Source organism: Gymnoscopelus braueri (assembly GCF_963280865.1).
Source record: "Gymnoscopelus braueri genome assembly, chromosome: 16".
Lineage (NCBI taxonomy): Eukaryota > Metazoa > Chordata > Actinopteri > Myctophiformes > Myctophidae > Gymnoscopelus > Gymnoscopelus braueri.
The window spans coordinates 19941119-19959259 of NC_137616.1; the positions used below are offsets into that span (position 1 = coordinate 19941119).

At 40.3% G+C, this 18141-nt stretch overlaps 1 protein-coding gene across 1 annotated transcript; it reads right to left on the reverse strand.

Annotated features, from left to right (window-relative positions):
* On the reverse strand, window positions 1-14796 carry rfx6 (regulatory factor X, 6; the record flags this gene model as incomplete). The annotated part of the gene is made up of 20 exons (XM_080452718.1): window positions 1-155; window positions 478-678; window positions 895-1277; window positions 1648-1969; window positions 2267-2473; window positions 3439-3561; window positions 4740-4857; window positions 5380-5489; window positions 7858-8002; window positions 8451-8610; window positions 8806-8855; window positions 9489-9602; window positions 10134-10211; window positions 10308-10415; window positions 10851-10878; window positions 11660-11737; window positions 11922-11983; window positions 12290-12413; window positions 13111-13255; window positions 14628-14796. The coding sequence occupies 20 exons, from the start codon at window positions 14794-14796 to the stop codon at window positions 1-3; spliced, it is 2880 nt and encodes a 959-aa protein (XP_080308844.1).
* Between the last annotated feature and the right edge of the window lie 3345 nt (window positions 14797-18141).

Genomic DNA, 18141 nt, shown 5'->3' on the forward strand with positions numbered 1-18141 from the left:
TTAGGAGGGTCCTCCTCCGCCCATGAACACAGTGTTGATGGGTGGTAGTGACGAAACCAAGTTCTGCACCTCGGATGATGACGCCACATGCTGGGAGAGCAATGCATCCTGAGGGTGGAACTGAGAGGCGTCTCCGTACATGCAGGTGGCAGACACTAAAGAGGCAAACAAGACAATGAATGGTTTACACACAGCTTTTATATATATATATATATATATATATAGCACTTGCAAATTGCCAATGCCCACAAAGACAAAAGAAACAGAGAATGACCATAATAAAATAAATATATACTTAGTATTTAGTATGTTGGATTACCTACAAACCTCAAACAGTACAGTTTTTATACTGTATTGAAATTAACTGAAACCTGTAGCTTTTCGAAAATCAAATAAACCACGGTGTGCTTTGGAAAATCGTCTGCAGCAATGTCAACCTTTAACATATCACAATATAGAAAATTAAGTAACGCTGACCTCCCCCAGCCTCTGTGTTGGTGTAGTATTGCCCTGATGTCTTCCTTGCCGAGTCATCCAAGATATTCAGGGGGTCGTGAACCTCAGAATATGTTGGGGGAAATGGACGGAGACTGCCTACGCTGCTGATGACGGACACATGCTGGTCGACCAATGATGACATCCGCTGGCTGTCCAGGTAATTGCTGCTGCTGTAATAACCTGCCAAAACAGGGACATGGGGTGATTGGCTGTTCAGATTTTGTAGCATTTATATGTGTGGAACATGTATATAGACATTCTTCAGCTATTCATAGCATGTCACTGTAGACTTGTGACTATGACTATTGGACAACTGTACTGGCCAATTGAGTGTTAACTAATATAGATAGAAGCAACCTTTTTTACATAAAAAACACCAATTCTAGCCTCTCTTACCACTGTGTCCGGCAGCAGAGTAGTTCTGTGCTTGACACCCACCACCTGCAGCATTCAGGCCAGCTCCCACAAAACCGTATCCCCCCACAGAGTCAATCATCTGGGCTGCAGCCTGTGCCTCCAACCCCTGGTCTGAGGGAGGCTGGACCGGGTCTGGGCCAGAGCTGTAGCTGGATGAGGGCCGTACCACAGAGCCGTAAGGTGCCACGGCACAACTGCTTCCAGTAGACGAATGATGGACGGACGACTGCTGATGACTGCTGCCAAAGAAGATGTCTTTAGCCAAGGGCTGGTCACTGAAGATTGGGTAGCGGGAGAGGTGGTAGGCTGCCGACGGGGTCTGGGACTGGAGTGAGACCAGGCCCTGGGTTTGGTTATGAGCCCTAAATACACGCAGCCCATGACAAGGAGATGTTTTAATCCAGTTCAAATTAAATGACTTGTCAGGGAGATAGAAAACAGGTTAAATAGAACAAATAAAGATACAGTATACCTATCAGAAAGCAGGTATGATATATAGATGTATTATATAGATATATAGAACATTGGAAACATATCATATGCAGGTGTGTACATGCTATTTAGATGATTAGCATCATTATGCATTATGCAGGTGTGTGCTTATGATGCCATAAGGCTGGGTAAAAAAAGTTGCATCAGGTACAGTGTTTCTTAAGGTGTTTCTTAATGTGCGGTTTCAAAGACCAGTTTGTACAGCATGGAAAGGTCAAATAAAAAAAATAAAGTGGTCACCTCAGCATGGGCTGGTAGTTGGGGTTGGAGGCTGTGGAGGACGGGGGAGGGTAGTAGCTGGTGCTGGTCTGGGGCAGGCAGTGGTACAGGCTGTCCGGGTAGGCAGGGCAAGCGCTGGGTTGGTGGGGCAGGGATGGCTGTGTGATGGCAGCCATGGAAGAAGAGAGGCAGGAGGATGGCGAGGAGGTAGAGGAGGAGGAGGTTAGGGGCCTCGCCGCCATGGGTCCTTGGTTGATGACGGAACCCCGGTGCACCAGCGTTGCAGGGGAGATAGGGGGCGTCATCAGATGACCGCTGGTCTGGGAGAAGTCCATCTGACCTCCTGTGTGTTTATGTGTGTGTGTGTGTGTGTGTGGGGGGAGGGGGGGAGGGGGAGGGGGGGGGGGGGGAGAAGGGACATTACCACATTAACAGAACCAGAAACATTTTATAATTATGGAGCATGCCGTTTGGTATTAGCATGCCATTTGTTGCTTCCATGCAACTAGAAAAAGTCAGGCATTATTGATTTGGTAACATGAGCAAATCTATCATTAGGACACTCATTTACATTTTCTTTAATCTACTTTTTGAACATCTCAAAACAAAACAAACTTGTAGGCCTAGGCCCTACAGGTACCTGGAACTGTAAAGCCATCTGGTTCTGTCCCCTGGTAGACGAGCATGGGGGCTCCCAGCCCCTGTTGCTGATTGGTTGACAGAGACATGTACGTGTGTTCTACCAGAGACTCGTTCTTGACTGTTTGGTCAATGGTAACGCTGGCCTTGTTGCGATTGGCGAGGAAACAGGAACTTGGCGAAGCCGTGAAAGCTGCTTTACTGGCATCTGAAAGTGACACATCGGTAATATGAGTGTTGTACTATAGTCCAATTTCTTCTCATTTATTACAGATATTACAGAGCAGAAGGAAATTTCATAGGATTTATAGCCATTTGGTTTAAGCCGTCTTCGATATGGAATAACAATCACATTCTGTCTGGGGGGAAACCATCCACTAACAGTTGGGAAGATAAGGGTATTATGACTTATTATTGGGACAAATAATATGGGGATCAGAGTTAAAAGATCACCACATTCTAAGTTGGTTACAGAGTGCTCCTAGATGGATGTCATATAATCCTGGGAGTTTAATTGATCATATATAATATGATCAATTAAACTCCCAGGATGATATTCCTTCGGCACGAATGAAAGCATGAGATAGAGAGGTAGGAGATTCAGAGCTAGACTTAGACTGGTATGCCGTTTGGAACAATGTAATCGACAATAGGTATTGAATGCTATTGCCACCTGATCCGTATTGCACACTGTACCCCAGGAACCTTGGGCTCGTTCATTCATGTTGTATGGGAATGTCCTGGAATTTTGGATTTCTGGGGGAAGGTTATTCAAACTTTAATAGATCTAATAGGAGTACAACTGTCTCTTACTGAAGAATCACACAAAGTCTGGCTGGCATGTCCACGGTGGGTTTTTTTCTCGGCTGAGAAAGCTGGGGGTGCTCGCCTGAGCTCGAGTTGAAAATATTTGAGCTCTCGGCAGGCAGAGGGAAGCGGCGTGCTAGTTAATGCCCCAAAAAGCGGTGTTCGCATTTAAAAACATAAGTACGGCCCCTTACGATTATAGTTCAACAATGGAAACCGCCCCATGATATATTTAGTACTTATTGGCTATAGGGAAGGTTGGTGGAGGGGATATCTGCTATTTCTGTGTGTTTGCCTATTTGTGCAGACTGTTTGCCTATTATGACATGCCCAGAATAGTGACACTAGGGTTCATGTGGTTAGTACCTGCGTTTCTCATGTATCTCTCCAGGAGGTTCTGCAAATCCTGTTCCTTGGTGTTGTTGAACTGAGTCTCCAGTGCCAGCAGGATGTACTCATCCAACAGCATCCGTATCAGATGGAACGAACCTGTCATGGAAATGAAAACAACTCACTGAGTAATGGCTGTGGCTGTTCTGTGATTACCACCACTTTACTGTTTGCCCACTAAGAAAATAATGAATGTTTTGTTGTTTTCCATTAAACAACATGTCTAATGTTTGACCTGTCAAGGTCAAGCTCTCATTTCACCTCAAGAAAACACTGAATTACAAAAGTAAAACATTTTTAAACACATTTCTATTAATGAACAAAATGCATTACGTGTGTGTGTCCATGTGGGAGTGAGACTAGTGTTCAAACATTGAGCACGCGACCCAGAGATAAGGCATTGTTTACTCAGGACCAGTCTGGCCATTACGGTTTACGGCCCTATTGTAACAATCTGCTCCTTGCTGCCTTGAATCATCAGACCTGTGTGTGTGTGTGTGTGTGTGTGTGTGTGTGTGTGTGTGTGTGTGTGTGTGTGTGTGTGTGTGTGTGTGTGTGTGTGTGTGTGTGTGTGTGTGTGTGTGTGTGTGGGGGGGGGGGGCAGTACATCATATGGACTGACTGATAGAGGAGCAAGCAGCAAAAACTCAATTAGCAGAACCGCTATTGATAACACAAACAATGCCACTGCTATCACGTTAATATACTGTTCACCAATTATTAAGCACAACTCAGGATGTTTTTGTCATGGCAGATTTTCAAGCTCACCCCATCCCTCCTGTGTGAACACACACACCAACGGTTACGTGTCCATTTGTACCCACGTTGGAGTTAAATGAACACTGAGGATTGTACTGTGTAGCAGCAGCATCAACAACAGTGTCACCAAGTGGAAAGATGGCAGTCTTAACAAGCTATGGGCTAATTTAGACCCCAGCCATTCTTCTCCGCAACAACCTAAATCAGTGGTTGTTGAACCTTTTAATTTCACGGACCCCCATAACTCTCAGAGTTATAGACCTGTAAGGGTCCATTTGGAACCCCCTCAAGGAACCCTGGGGGTCCCTTGACCCCACTTTGAGTACTACTGTTCTAAATGCTTCGTTTATGCTCTCATCTACAACAGGGTCACACGCCGACAACAGCCGATGTACAAGCTCACAACGTGTTCATGCAATGCATTGTGAGCTTCTACAGTAGATCTGCTTTTTGCCGTTTAGTAAAAGGTGCTTGTTGTGTGGACAATGAAGACAGTCAGTTCTTTTCTGAGTTCTTACCAAAACTTGTGGCATTGTTGAGCGTGAGGTTGTGCATCACCCTGGCCCCAAAGAAACTCCACCTGAGCAGGAAGTCCTGAGCTCTCTTCTTCACAGACCGACCGCTCTGCTTCCCTGGCTAATAACCAAATGACAGAGAAAAGGTGTGTGTGCTGCTTAAACCCCATATACCCCTCCTTTTTCCCTCCACACCAAATATTTAGAGTGAAAAATAGCCATTACAAGTTTACAACATGCCACATCACGACATGTTATGAGCTTGCAGATCGACTATTTTTGCTAAATGTTAGCCTATTCATGTGGTTAATGCACAATTCTTTTTTCTATATCTGTACTGTATATAAGAGGAAGAGAGACGGGACAGAATGTCAGGTTCAGCAGCTCCTTTATTTCATCCGTCAATAGTGAAAGATTTCTGAAACATTGTGAACATTTTCTTTTTAAATGTTGAAAATCTATGGAAAGTTTTGTCCATAATGACATGCCCCAAATAGGTACACAACGAGTTTGTAGAAAAATGCTACCATGACAGCATGGTATAAAATATCAACATTCATCATCATAGTGCTTAGCTCCAACATGCATGCAATCATGCATGCACACAAAGAGCAACAAAGACACAGACAGCCAGAAGGTATACCTTAATGACTTTCTGTTCCACCACAGTGTCCAGCCACTCGATGAATGACTCCACTGTGCCATTTTTCTTTAGCAAGTCCTTCAGCTCCTGAAACACAGCTATGGAGTCATCTAAAGGGACAGGAGACATGGTTAAAACTACTTAAACCCTCTATTATTAGTAAAAGGGACCCAAGTTACAACTATACTGGGAGCTTTTTCTCCGTCTACAGAATCTCTTCGCCAAAAATAGCCGATCTACAAGCTCACAACGCGGCACGTTGTGACAAGTTTGAACGGCTTGTTGAACGGCTATTTTTGGTGAATGTTCCCCCCAGAATATGGATGCTGAGGTTCAAATGGTCAAAACCACTTAAGTCCTATGTGATGCTTAGTCGTAATACAGTGTCACGCAACTATTTTTGCCATTCTAAAAACATTAACAAAAACTCGAAACTAGAAACCTTTAAGTGGTTAATCAACAATATGAGTGATTACATCATCAGATCTCAACAAGATGATGAACAACATATGGGGCACTTGATTTTAGGGTTAAAGGGCCTGTAGGAGTTTACCAAGTATCCAGTGTGATGTGTTGTCACAGGAAAGAAGAAATCAAAACCACTCGCCTGCCATCAAATAGCAGCCATTGCTCTTTTAATTAACTCGATTTTCAGGCCACATGAAAATCTTGTCCTATATTGTGCTGATCAGAGCAATGGTCACCTAGTTATGGCCATTTGAAATGTTGGAAACTGCTGTAACACTGCTGTTCCCCACATTTTTTTATTTTATTTTGTGACTATTGTCATGGCAGATCCATGAACAGCATTTGTACCATGTTTGGTGATGATTGGAGCAATGATGCACTTGCAGCAACCACGTCCACGGTCATACCTGTGCGACCTTGCGTTCGGGAAGTAGGGGCAAAGAAATGATCAGAGTGGGGGACAAATTTCAATTTCACCCACTTCCGGTGGTCAGTTTGACTTCCGGTCTTTACCATTGGATTCCTTGTACCCAAGACAAAAATAGCAAGACATGCCATCTCCGGTTTACTTCCTGGTGTCTTCCTGGTGTTTTTAGGAGACCGGAAACAGGTTGGAGTCTATTAATTCAATGGAAGAGTGAACGAGAACACAGCTTCTGAACCATTCATTAGCTCCATGGTCACTGAACTAAATATTGGGCCCGAATGTCACAAGCCACACAATATTCCCAAGATTTTCATACTAAAATGGCTTTCTTCAGAGAGACAAATCAAGAGAAAATCTACTTTATTATCGACCTTTCTCTGTCCCAGCAACACACTCTCGCAGGATGTCTAAACCCCAGCCAATAGAGCATCGCAGTTCCCGCCCCTTCCGGGTTCCACCGCAAAATACTCAATGCATTTTTCCCATTGACATTTCCAAAAATATTTATATCAATTAATTTAAGCCTAGAATCAAGCCATCCAGGGTCCTGGTGAATCATGACCATAAAAAGTTTGATTCTGTGATTTTTTTTTTTGGAAAACCATTACTATTATTTTAAAAAAAAACGTTTTATGGTCATGATTCACCAGGACCCTGGATGGCTTGATTCTAGGCTTAAATTAATTGATATAAATATTTTTGGAAATGTCAATGGGAAAAATGCATTGAGTTTTTCCTTCCGGCACCAGGAAAAACCAGGAAGTGGGCGGGAACTGCGATGCTCTATAGGCACACATAGACCACCCTCAAATTTTCAAGCCTATAGACGCCTTAACAGACTACGTCACACTGATAAGAACCAGTATGTGCGCGCAGGCCGGCACCAACTGAACCCCACCGCTCATGAGATGCATTGTAAAAGTGGTCACAGCCTCACGTGTAAAAATGCATCCCATCAAACGTTCATATGCTGTTTTTCTCCCAGTGTGGAGGAAGAATGCTTAGGATTTTTACTGTGATCTCTCGCTCTTGAAATATATAATCCTTGGCGCACCTCAATAGCCAACACACAAAAGGAGGTTGAATGAACTGAAACCAGCGCACCCCAAAACAGCAGGTTTGGGGATCTGTTGGGAATTGATTACATGAAACAGTCACCTGTGCGTCCAGCCTCAATGTTTGTAAACAAATAATTGGTCTATAGCATGCTGGGAACTGGAGTTGTGGCTGTATAAACCCCAGCCAATAGGAACACCGAGGGGGCGGAGCTTATTTTGTCATAAGAAAGCTTTTGTCAAATTTTCTCAACTAATGAGGTTAGATCAAATATAAGCCATTGGAATATGCGCCTACAGTAGTTTGGGCCATAACCGCATCATTTTAGGCTACTCTGGCCTTAGCTACTAAATTACAGTAACAACAGTATACTATAGTTACTTTTCACTCCTCCCAACTTAGTATCATAATCACCATGCTCTTTGCCACAATAACAGACCCTTTCTAAATGTTTTGTATTCTCATATCACAATAAAGAAACACAAAGGAACCGATGACAGAACATGAAGAGATGCTAGGTGTTTTACATTCAGTGTAGAGGTCAGAGTCTTGGTCTCCAGTGGCGGTGACTGTGAGGAGAGGCTGGGAGCTGATGCTGTTGAGATCCACCTTATCGATGTCACAGACCATGCTGTTGACCACCGCCTGGTCGAACAAGGCAGGCCGTGCAATCTGGTGGACAGCAGTGATAGGGATATTGAGAGGGGGTCCAGATGGAGAGGAGATTGCAATGCAGACACAAGGAGAAAGAGCGGAGAGATAGAAGGGAAGACAGGGCAGAAGGAAAGAGAAAAAGAGAAAGGGGGATAGCAAAAGGAGGCAGCAGAAGGATGGAAGGTAGGAGGAAAAGCAAGGAAGAGAGAGGAGAGGCAAAAGGGGAGACAGGGAGGGAGTATGTGACAGTTAGAGAATACAGGTATTCTATTTTATTCTATTATTTGATCCAGTCAGGGCTGTACTGCTTATTTTAAACTCTGTCGTACAGTGGTGTCACGTGCCAAAAATAGCAGATCTACATTACAAGCTCACAATGCGATGCTTTGTGAACTTATAGATTTAGAAAAAATATATATTTTCAGCACACGACGACATCATATTAAGAAGTATAAATCAGACGTACCTGTGCCAGGTGTAGGAAGGAGGTCTGTCTCTTCAGGGAGGAGACAAAGCGGCGCGCAATGGGGAGTTTCTTGGCTGCAAGGCATTCTGGGAGGTTCTCCAGAGATGAGACTAGCCAGTGCTCCCAGTGCTTGGCAAAGCTACGGATGTCTGCCAACAAACTGAGGTGGGGGTGGGGTGGGGTGAGGTGAGGTGGGGGTGGGGTGGGGTGGGGTGGGGTGGGGGGGTCTTATAATACATCTCCTTTAGCAGCGTCACAATCAATGTCACCTTCATTTAAGACGTATTGAGCATTCTCAATTTGACTGATTGAAAGATCTGCAAAAGTCGAACTTGTAGAGCTAAAGTTAACAAACCTTTCCGGCATCTCCTGCATTGTAGCAGGTATGAGAACATCAGTCAGAACCTGAAAAAAATTAAACACAATTATATTTAAAAAATGTTCAGTACTGCTATCTGAGATAAACAACGTTGCATACATGCTTGGGCCAAACTCATTGGGCTGTGCAGTGTATTTTTGTATTTTATATTTACCTGTAAATGCTAAGGCCTATTCAGACATATAGTATGGACCCTATTTGTTTTTATAAGTAGTAAGACAATTGTGCACTTTGTGTATTTCTTAAATTCTGTCCATTTTATTCACAGTTTAGAGTTTGATGGCCGTAGCTTAGTAGCTAGAGGGTCGGGAGGTGAACCAGTGATCTGCTGATTACCAGACTGGTAATCAGTATGTATCTACAGTATGTTTCGAAGTGTCCCTGAGCATGACATTTAACCCCTAGGGCCTGTTCAAAGAAAAAACTGCGCTCATCATAACCATCTGAGCAGCCATCACCTGGGTGAAGCTGAAACTGAATTTCCCAAACGTGACCAACAAAGGTGTCCCTCACAGAATTGACCATGGTTCTGTATACTGGGTGTGATACAGTATTGCATGTGTTACTATGTACTTTTTTTTGTCATCAAAGGTCAAATCCCAGGGCAGTGATATAGTGTTTACTCTGTGGTAGTGGCTGCTGTAACAACTAGTGCCTACCTTGTAGAGAATGGAATCACAGACACAGAAAATGTCAATGATGATTGGGTTCTCCAGCAGTGGTAGAAGGTGGTCAGGCATTCCCTGCCAGAAATGCAGCAGGAAATTCTGGATCTGAAATAGAGGAACCAAGTATTAGCTTCTAACTCTCAATGCTTCTTGAGGTTTGGTGAACAACCCTCAACCCTCCTTGAAATCATCACACAGTCCCCAAAAAATCTCTCTATCTCACTATACGGCTATAAGGATTATACCCGTAGTCTGGCATGTTTAGCCCATTCACTGGCCTTTCTATGACTCACAGAAATTGGGTCTATGGTCTATGTTTATATATTTGCATGATATATGGCAGAAGCTGGGAAACAACAATGACATGACACCACCCGCCACTATGGGACTTTTAAGCCATTCAGAGGTGTTGTGAGCTTAATTATACATTAAATCAAAACATTTCTAAAACACATGCTGCAACAATGCAATGCAGAACCATGTAACCCCAAACTCCTGTCATCACTTCGAATTAATCAATCTATCAATATATGAGGATGAGCTGACTTTCTTTTTGTTGCACCAACTTATTCCTTCTGAGAAAAATGTATGTTTTCATTTGTGTTTGGGTCAGGTTTCATGGGGAGTAATGGCTACCTCTTCAAAGTTGACGTTTATCGCGTTGTCCAGGATGCACTGGCAGTGTGTTTTATACATCATGATGAGAGTGTCCACCTACACATAGGAAGTACAAATTTACAACCATTGCCTTGTTGCAAGAGTTTACAATGTGAATTAAAATGATATAAAATGGAGAGAGCAGCAGCTTACCTTTTCTCTAGAGATATTTCCTTGCAGTAGAAGGTGTTGAGCACTGGGGAAATCTGGCAGCAACGTTCCCGTTTTAGAACTCAGGGAATACTTCCTAGTGAAACCTCCCTGTCAAATATGATGATGTCCTATTAAATGTCTACCTGACCACCACCAATCTTGTTTGATTGAAGTATAATATCTCTGCTGTCGGGCAGAAACCAACTCCCAAATGTTCATTTTTCAGGAAAAAAATAAGTGGAGTTAGGAGGTTTTGTTCATCATTGATAAGAACAGCTGAATGGACCCCCAAGCTCACAATGAGGTTGGCGGTCAAAAGGGGGTGGAGCCTGGAGTTAGCTGGTTTAGCATAAAGTTTGAGGATCCAATGGAGTTAGCTGGTTTTGTCAGAAGCGCTTTTTATTATATTATATATATTTTTTACCAACACACAGATGTAAAGGGTATTCAATAGCACTGATTTATGGAAAAAAAATGCAAAAGCGTCAAAATGGAGTTAGCTGGTTTCTGCCCGACAGCAACGATTATAGTAATTTTTCTTACCTCATTCTTGAGCTTACTCCCTGAGAATCTGAAATCACACATTCCCCAAGAAAACACCAATTTGATTTTAGAGATTTGTGTGTAACAGAGGGATCTAAAGCAATAGTTCTACATTAGTTTTATATTTGGGACACACATTTAGCACTGACCATGAAGTCAGAACAAAATACATTAAATAACAAATGATTACCGAATGAGAGGGTCACAAACTATAGTAAAAGGTTAACTCTTTCACTGCCAGAGTATATTCATTATATACAATTGTGTATGTAAAAATGTAAATATACAATTGAAATATAAACACATTTATTTATTTGTATATACTGTAAGTATAGGGTATTAATAGTGCCCTTCCGCCTATTTAATAATCTTAAAAAGAAATCAACCAATATTGGCACTAGCCTGCAAGTCATGATCAAGGTCCAGGGTCTGACACCAACTAGCATCGCTAGTCTTGATCAATAATATCAGTTGATCAAAATATCATTTGCTTACAACCTTGTCAGAACATCTTGTGACCCACCCTTGACCTGACCCAACATTTGAAAAAAAACACAAAAAATACACATGCACAGAATGTCAGGGTCAGTGGAAACAAAATCAACAGTAGAGCAGTACAATGTAATCTGCGGTGCAGGTGGTATATCAGTACTTACAGAACATAACACTTCAAAAGGAAAAACATCACCTGATTAGCTTTTAATTTAGTTTAAGTAGACTCACGGCGAGCAAACAAAACCTACATATATAATTGTCTTTGTACAGCACATTAGTTTAGATACACTGACAGCATATGTGTGTTATCTTACCTGGTCAGACCTTTTCCTGAATACACAGAGTGATAGTAATCACTGCTCTCTTTGATGCCTATACCGTAGTAGTGATACCTGCAGAAAGTCAGGATGTGTTCAACAATAATGTTATTAGCATTACATTAGTAAGGAGGAGGCATTATCACCTTGACAATTTTTTTTTATCTTAGCACATAGATGAGACCCTGGATTGGTCAGGGCATCTCTGTAACAAATCAAAATGTCAAAATAAAAGTACAAATAAAATTTTATTTTTTACTTTGAGTGTCCCCTGGTGCCCAGTCGCCTCGTTGTCAGAAGAGGAAACTTCTGTCGAATCGTCTTATGAGGAAAGGAAGTGAATATATCTCATTAAACCAGGGTATGCTTCTCCTTCCATGGGAGTATGCAAGTAAATGTTATTACTATTCAGTCAGCAGCTATCATTTTCATGATCTATTTTATCCTTTGTTCCCATTCTCACAACCCACTTCCTCATCCCAAATTAGGGATACTAACACATTTTAACTGAACTTAAATGACATGTTACAAATACACACACACACACACACACACACACACACACACACACACACACACACACACACACACACACACACACACACACACACACACACACACACACACCTTTCCAAAGGTAGCAGCACAGGCTGGTTCTAGCTTCTCCTTCCTACAGAAGTCCAGGTAGTGAGCGTAGAGGATACAACGTGGAAGACACACGCCCTCACACACTATGTAATTCTCCTCCAACCTGTTGAGATGTAGAGCTCAAACACTTAGCGCAGCAGGCTAAGATGCTAAATGTATGAAAATACACTGTGAACTCAGCAACAGTAATAATAGTAATAGTGGTTATTAGTCAAATTGATTGATTGATTGATTGATTAATCATACCACAGTTAAATCTGACCTTGAAAGGCATTCTAATGAGTTATAAATATGTATAATGAAACTGTGATATAATAGGAATAATACACTCGAGCACACATGCTATACCATGATATTGGTACACGGGTGTGCTGATCTGGCACTCAGCCTTCTCTTGTGTATTGTTGTTTGACTGATTGAGTGTTTTTAATTGATTTGATAATTAAATAAATGTATGAAACTGCCCTGCAGCAATGCATACATGCAGTCACAAGCATGCATAATCGTTTTCACAAAAAATAATAATCTAAGAGTGGGTAGTCCACTACTAGTTTTGTCTCTTTGTTGAGAAAGAGCGACTGGGAGACACAACAGAGAAGGCTTTGGCAAGATCTGATCCGAAGCAGCAAGTCTGTGTGTGTCTCCAGAGAATGGAGACTTAACCAGCACACTATCCCTAGAGAATAAGAAACTTAGGATGTTCCACTGTTTTGTGTCAAAACTTGACACACTTTAATATCAAGAAATCTATTGATCAAACTCAAAGTGCTATGTTTCTACACACTGCCACGTGGCCTTACCACTGTAGCGTGAGCTGAGTCTGTTTCTTCTTGTCTTTGATGATCTGGGTAATGGTCTTCTTCTGGATTATGGCCAGCTCTTTAGAATACTCCAACAGGTCCTGGTCATCTTCAGAGGACGGAGTCTCATTACTGTCCTCTGCTTCTGATACACAAGAATGATGACCAATGAAGTGAAATGGAGCAGAATACAACAAGAGAGAGTGGACAGGAACATGGCAAATCAATAAAACACAACTGGGAAAGCTGTCAGACCAGAAAATAGAATAGGAAAAACATGCACATAGCCTACAAAGCAATTAAATACATAGCATGAATAAGAAATTTAAAAAAGCTGAAAATGCAAATAGAGTAGAACTTCAAAAACACACTGGAAAACAACAAAAACATCTCGATTCCAAAATAGCACTTACCCAGGTGCAATCCACATCCTAAATAATTTGCAAGTTGTATAATATCAAATTAGGCTAGTTAAGCACAAGCCCTTTTTTATGCATTGGGAGGTCATAATTATGTTTATTGTTTCCTCTTTAGTATATATAATATGTGGTTATTTTCTTGTTATCTATGAGCACACACAAATTCCAAGTTGGTTTTGGCAATTTACATCTAATACAATGAATCTTGAAAACAGGACAAGGTGTCTTAAGGAGAATAGAATATAAAATGTACATTAAAAACAAGTAAAGGCAAACACAAGACCAAATCTAAGGGCCTTCAAGACAGGTGAGCATCAGGACAGCTGTCATCAGATGGGGAGTTAGTTAAATGATTCAAGAAAAGGCAAACCAAAATCTGTCATAACAAGATATATAGGCCAGAGAAGCATTGTGTTATTTGTGTTATGTAGCATTGTAATTCCACATCTGCTCTCTACATTCCACATACAGTATTGTATAATAGCCTATACCACTACTACCTAGGCACTAATAGGATATGTATACCAATGATGATGATGAGTATGATAATAGCATAATAATAATGATAATAATTTCCCAAATGAATGGCATTGCCATGTATGGTTCCAGAACCCAGTGGTGTAAAGTAACTAAGTACATTTACTCAAGTACTTGTACTTGTACTTAATTTTTTACTTAACAGGAGTATTTCCAGTTTTCAGTACTTTTACTTCTACTCCACTACATCTCAGAGGCAAATATTGTACTTTTACTCAACTACAATTATTTGAACATTTTAGTTACTAGTTACTTTGTAAATTTTGATTATTATTACAAAACATACATTAACCACTTCAACCCTATATACATTTCGGCAACTTGAAAATAGCCGATCTACAAGCTCACAACGCGTCGGATCGCGACGCATTCTGAGCTTGTAGAGTGGCTATTTTCAAAAGATTTTTATACAATTTATACATTTTTAAACTTGCATAATGACTACTTTCTATTTTGGTACTGTAACAGAGTATATCTACATTGCAGTATCGATACTTTTACTTAAGTAGAAAATTTGAATACTTTTTTCACCACTGCCAGAACCTAAAGACAGCCTATCACCTGATTTAATCCCAGAATCATCTTCGTCGAAGTGTCTCTCTCCACTGAAGTCACTGTGTGCTTCCTCTGGTGGCAGGAGCTCTGGAGAGCTGCAGAACTTCTTGGTTGAAGAGTGAATAAGAAACGACCCATCCCTGATTGGACTCTCAGTATTCCGTTTCATTGTCATAATAACAGGACAAATATCAACAAAAAATAAACAAAAGCGACGAAGAGGAAACTGTAGACTATTAAAGTTGTTTTACTGTGCAAAACAATAGGCCAAATTCCTAATCCACTCCCATCTTCAAAAGAAAAAAGTGCTACTTTTTCTTTTTTTTCACAAACGATGAGAAAACGGAATAAAATAGGCCTATATGGGCCTATATATTGTGGCCTATTCAGACTTACATTTACTGCTTTAGCTAGAAAAGTAGAATTAGATCTAAAATGTACTATTTTCCTCTGCCTTCTGGGCCTCAATAAAGCTGATAAGCAAGTGACTAATAAAGCAGTGGTCAGTGCTGTGGGAAGGTTGTGCTTGCCAAGGGATGCATTCATCATATTTACAGAAGACGGGGGTTGATGGAGGAGTTGTTAATATTTAACCAGAAAAAAACAGCATCATTTCTCCCAGCCTTAGACCACTGTTTCCCAAACAGTGGGTCGGGACCCACCTTTGGGTCGCGGACCAATTTTTATGGGTCTCCTTTTTTCCATTTCCTACATAAAAAAAAAGATATATACATAATATGTTTTAAAATATTTTTAAACAAAACAAATCTAAACTTTTCATCAATAAAAAACAATTCCAACATTTTTCAAAAGTATTTCATAGATAAAATGAAAAAAATCTAATAATTTCCATAAATAAATAAAATAAAAGTTTAAGAAGTAGTGAAAATAGCAGATGTACAAGCTCACAACGCGACGCAAAGTGACACGTTGTGAGCTTGTAGATCTGCTATTTTTACTAGTTAGGATGGGGGTGACTATAGCATTATCAGGATGTTCATTTGGACAAAACGTATTTTCATTATTTATTTAAACGCCATATTATGTTTTTTATGTCATTACTGAAATCATAAGGAGATCAACAACCAGACAGATGTATGCTTTGGGATATGATCCCTAATGGTAACAGGATAGGTGGGCACTAGGGACATCTGGGCACCTCGAAATTGGCTATTTTGTCCAAAATGTTAAAAATATATATATATATTTGAAAAACGGTCTAATAAGTAAAGTAGCCTATACATGATTAGAACATGCAAAACATTCAACAATTAAGGTCTATTATTTCTACAATTGCCAAAAATTGCTACAAAACCTGTATACCCAGTGATTTTGGGGCATAAACAAGAAGTTGAAGGATAAAATGAAGTCTGATAATGATGTACCGTGCATGTTCACATCATGTATACTTTAAATTTACCATTTTTTAAATATTTAATTTTTTAACATTTTGGAGCAACATTTTACATCGAGGTGCCCAGATGTCCCTAGTGCCCACCTATCCTGTGTGTATACAGCCTTTCATATCGCTTGACAAATACTCATGTAAAGAATTAGTCTATTCGCATTATCACATAACACTTTTAAAGACAATTTATTTACCATCCGGCTATTAATGTATAGGCTAGGCTATGTGTTTATAACTATTATTACAGCGCTATCATTATTTTTTTGTTTTTGTTATTAGGATATTTCTTTGAATGTCTTCACAGACGCGACATAAGTCAGTCTCATCATAACCGTACCTTGAATCTGTATAATATTGGGTAGTGGAAAAAGTACACAAATGTTTTACTTATGTAAAAGTAATACAAGTATCAATACTGCAACTCTGTTACAAGTAAAAGTCCGGAATTCAAAATTTACTTGAGTAAAAGTACAAAAGTATTGCTATCAAAATGTACAGTACCGAAAGTAGCCTACTCATTATGCAGAATGTCCAATTTCAAATGTATGAAATGTTTGAAAATCTTTTGAAAATAGAATTGTGACCTTGTAGATCTGCTATTTTCAAATGGACGAAATGTATATAGGGCTGAAGTGGTTAATGTGTTTTATAATAATTATCAAAATCTACAAAGTAACTGGAGTGGAACAAAAGTATAATATTTGTCGCTGAGGTCTATTGGAGGTAAAAGTATTGAAAATTGGAAATACTCCGGTAAAATACCTCAATTGTACTTAAGTACAGACTAGTACTTGAGTACATGTACTCAGTTACTTTCCACCACTCATAATATTTTATTTTGGTATCCTTCCTGTGGCTCTTTGCAACAGGTGACAGGAAATAACCTCATTATCCTCCAGGCCCCCTGCACTGCTGAATGTAATCATTCTGATGATGTAATGCCGTTGCTGTTGAAGAAGTTCTGCACGAAAAGAAAGGTAGGCAAGTCAAAATATATATATATATCTGTAAACTTGTACATAAACAAATACCCCTAGTGAATTGTTTCATAAATTTAAAAAAACGAGTTGCTAATTAGAATATACACTGATCTTGTGGCCACGCTCGGTTTAATGAGCTCCTCTGGCCTGCAGAACTGGCGCTAACGTTACTAGACTCATTCTATCTGGTTGTACATTTGCAGCTATTCGTTTTTAATGGGAATACTAACGCTGTAGGCCTTTAGTAGGCTACAAAACACCAACCCGAAGTAGTCTGTTTACTTTCGTAGTTGTTTTGGCGGAACTTTGACATAACATATCATTGGGGGAGGCCTAGCTAATATAATACCTGCAGTTGAAACGCAGCCTGCAGATGGCGAAGTCAAATGCCTTTCCATACCTCGCGTCACCAGTCTTCCGCCATACATGCATACATACACAAACAAACGGATGGATAATAGGCAACTGTCGTTTTCATTGTGTGTACGTGTACGCGCGCGTGCATGGAAGATCTTCAATGACTGACACTGTCAGTGAAAAAAATAAAAATAAGTAAAAGTATCAATATTGCAATGTAGAAATACTCTGTTACAAGTAGAAGTCCGGAATTCTAAATTTACTTGAGTAAAAGTACAAAAGTATTGCTGCCAAATTGTACTTAAAGTACCAAAAGTAGAAAGTACTCATTATGCAGAATGTTTCACACGTTATCATTATGTATAAAATGTATACAAATCTTTTGAAAATGGCAGATCTACAAGCTCACAATGCATTGTGAGCTTGTAGTTCGGCTATTTACAAATGGCCTATTATGTATATAGAGCTGAAGTGGTTGTTTTGATCAAAATTTACAAAGTAAGTTTTCAAATAATTGTAGTGGAGTAAAAGTACAATATTTGCTTAGTTACTTTACACCACAGCTGACTGCCTATCACAGGCCAGTTTAGGGTTTTTCTTCTTCTTTTTTTCCCCCCAAAAAAATCAATTTAATAAATGTACCTCAGCTTAAATTAATATCCACTCAGACTGCAACAGCTGCAAGGTCAAGGTGAACAAGGTCAAGGTGAACTTTATTGCCCACAAGGGAAATTTGGCTTGGGCTTACACCCCTGCTACAGCCCCATAAACATAC